We start from the raw sequence: 1567 nt of genomic DNA on the forward strand, positions 1-1567 counted from the left end.
TCCCCACCTTGGGCTGGTTTTGCCCCAAATCTCAACCTTTGGCCCCAAATCTCAACTGTGTCTCAAATTTGGGGCAAACTGTAAAACTTGAACACAAATGGTCAAGATTCGGGTGAAATGGTCGAGATCTGGGGCAGACGGTGGATGCTGGAGGCGACCGGTGGAGAGTTGAGGCCAAAACGTCAAGGTGGGGGTCAAGGTTTGGGTTTTGGGTCAATGGTTGAGATTTGGGGCCAATGGTTGAGATTTGGGGTAAAACTGGGGCTGGGGGGGGAGAGAGCAGAGTTGGGGCGACGGTGGCAGAGTTTGGGTGAAATGGGGGCGATTTGGGGGAAATGAGGGCGATTTGGGGACAGGTGGGAACCCCGCCAATGGCATCGATATCATCAGCATAAACTTCATCACAATCATTTCCAACATTGTAACGTTTGGCGCAGAAATAGGTGTTGGAATCCTCCTCCCTGAGGTTGTTCATCTGCAGCGTCACCGAGCTCTGCCCGTTGTCCCTGGTGATGGTGAACCGGCCCTGCACCGACGGCGCGTATCTGGTCCTACCACCATCATCATCGATCCCAGCGACCCACTCCAGCCCCTTCCCGGGGCTCTGGCGCACCCAGTACATGGTGTAGTCCCCGAAGGTGAAGCCGGAGGCGCGGCAGAGGAGCCGCAGGGACTCCCCCGGGGCCTTGAGGTCACCCCCGGACTCCACCAGGGTCACGGCCCTCCGGCTTCACATTTGGAAGCTACTCCATGTCCTGGGTGCGCCAGAGCCCCGGGAAGGGGCTGGAATGGGTCGCTGGGATTGATGCTTTCGGTACCACCTACTACGCGCCGTCGGTGCAGGGCCGGTTCACCATCACCAGGGACAACGGGCAGAGCTCGGTGACGCTGCAGATGAACAACCTCAGGGAGGAGGATTCCAACACCTATTTCTGTGCCAAAAGTGCTGGTGCTGGTTGGGCTGGTGCTCAAGGTATCGACGCCCTTGGCGGGGTCCTCAAATCTTGACCAGTGACCCCAAATCTGAACCTTTGACCCCAAATCTTGACCAATGACCCCAAAGTCAACCACTGACCCAAAAGTCAACCCTTGACCCCAAATCTCAATCATTGACCCCAAATCGTGATCAATGGCCCAAATCTTGACCACTCACTCCAGGTCTCAGCCATTGACCCAAATCCCAACTGTTGGCCCCAACCCTCGACCACTGACCCCAAATCTCTGCCCTCTGCCCAAAATCTTGACCCTTTCACAAGATTCTTGGGCAGTGCTGGTTTTGGGCCAAAGGGTGGGTCAAGGGTTGAGGTTTGGGGCCAATGGTGAACATTGCAGGGAAGGGCCCAGATTTGGGGACCTGGTGGGGGGGACGTGACCACCACTGCCACAATTGGCACCAGCAGCACCAGCAGCACCACCAGTAGTACCATAACCACCACCAGCACCACCAGCACCACCAGGAACGGCACCACGGGCGCAGAAATAGGTGTTGGAATCCTCCTCCCTGAGGTTGTTCATCTGCAGCGTCACCGAGCTCTGCCCGTTGTCCCTGGCCATGGTGAACCGGCCC

General features: G+C 57.2%; 1 gene segment (V, D, J or C); it reads right to left on the reverse strand.

Annotated features, from left to right (window-relative positions):
* Positions 1 to 364: 364 nt before the first annotated feature.
* On the reverse strand, positions 365 to 1110 carry LOC115307570 (the record flags this gene model as incomplete). The annotated part of the segment is given in 2 exon segments: positions 365 to 728; positions 833 to 1110. Coding segments are annotated over 2 exon segments (642 nt in total), but the record flags the coding sequence as incomplete, so codon positions are not given.
* Between the last annotated feature and the right edge of the window lie 457 nt (positions 1111 to 1567).

The sequence above is a fragment of the Manacus vitellinus genome, unplaced genomic scaffold (assembly GCF_001715985.3).
Source record: "Manacus vitellinus isolate BGI_N305 unplaced genomic scaffold, ASM171598v3 scaffold_281_pilon, whole genome shotgun sequence".
Lineage (NCBI taxonomy): Eukaryota > Metazoa > Chordata > Aves > Passeriformes > Pipridae > Manacus > Manacus vitellinus.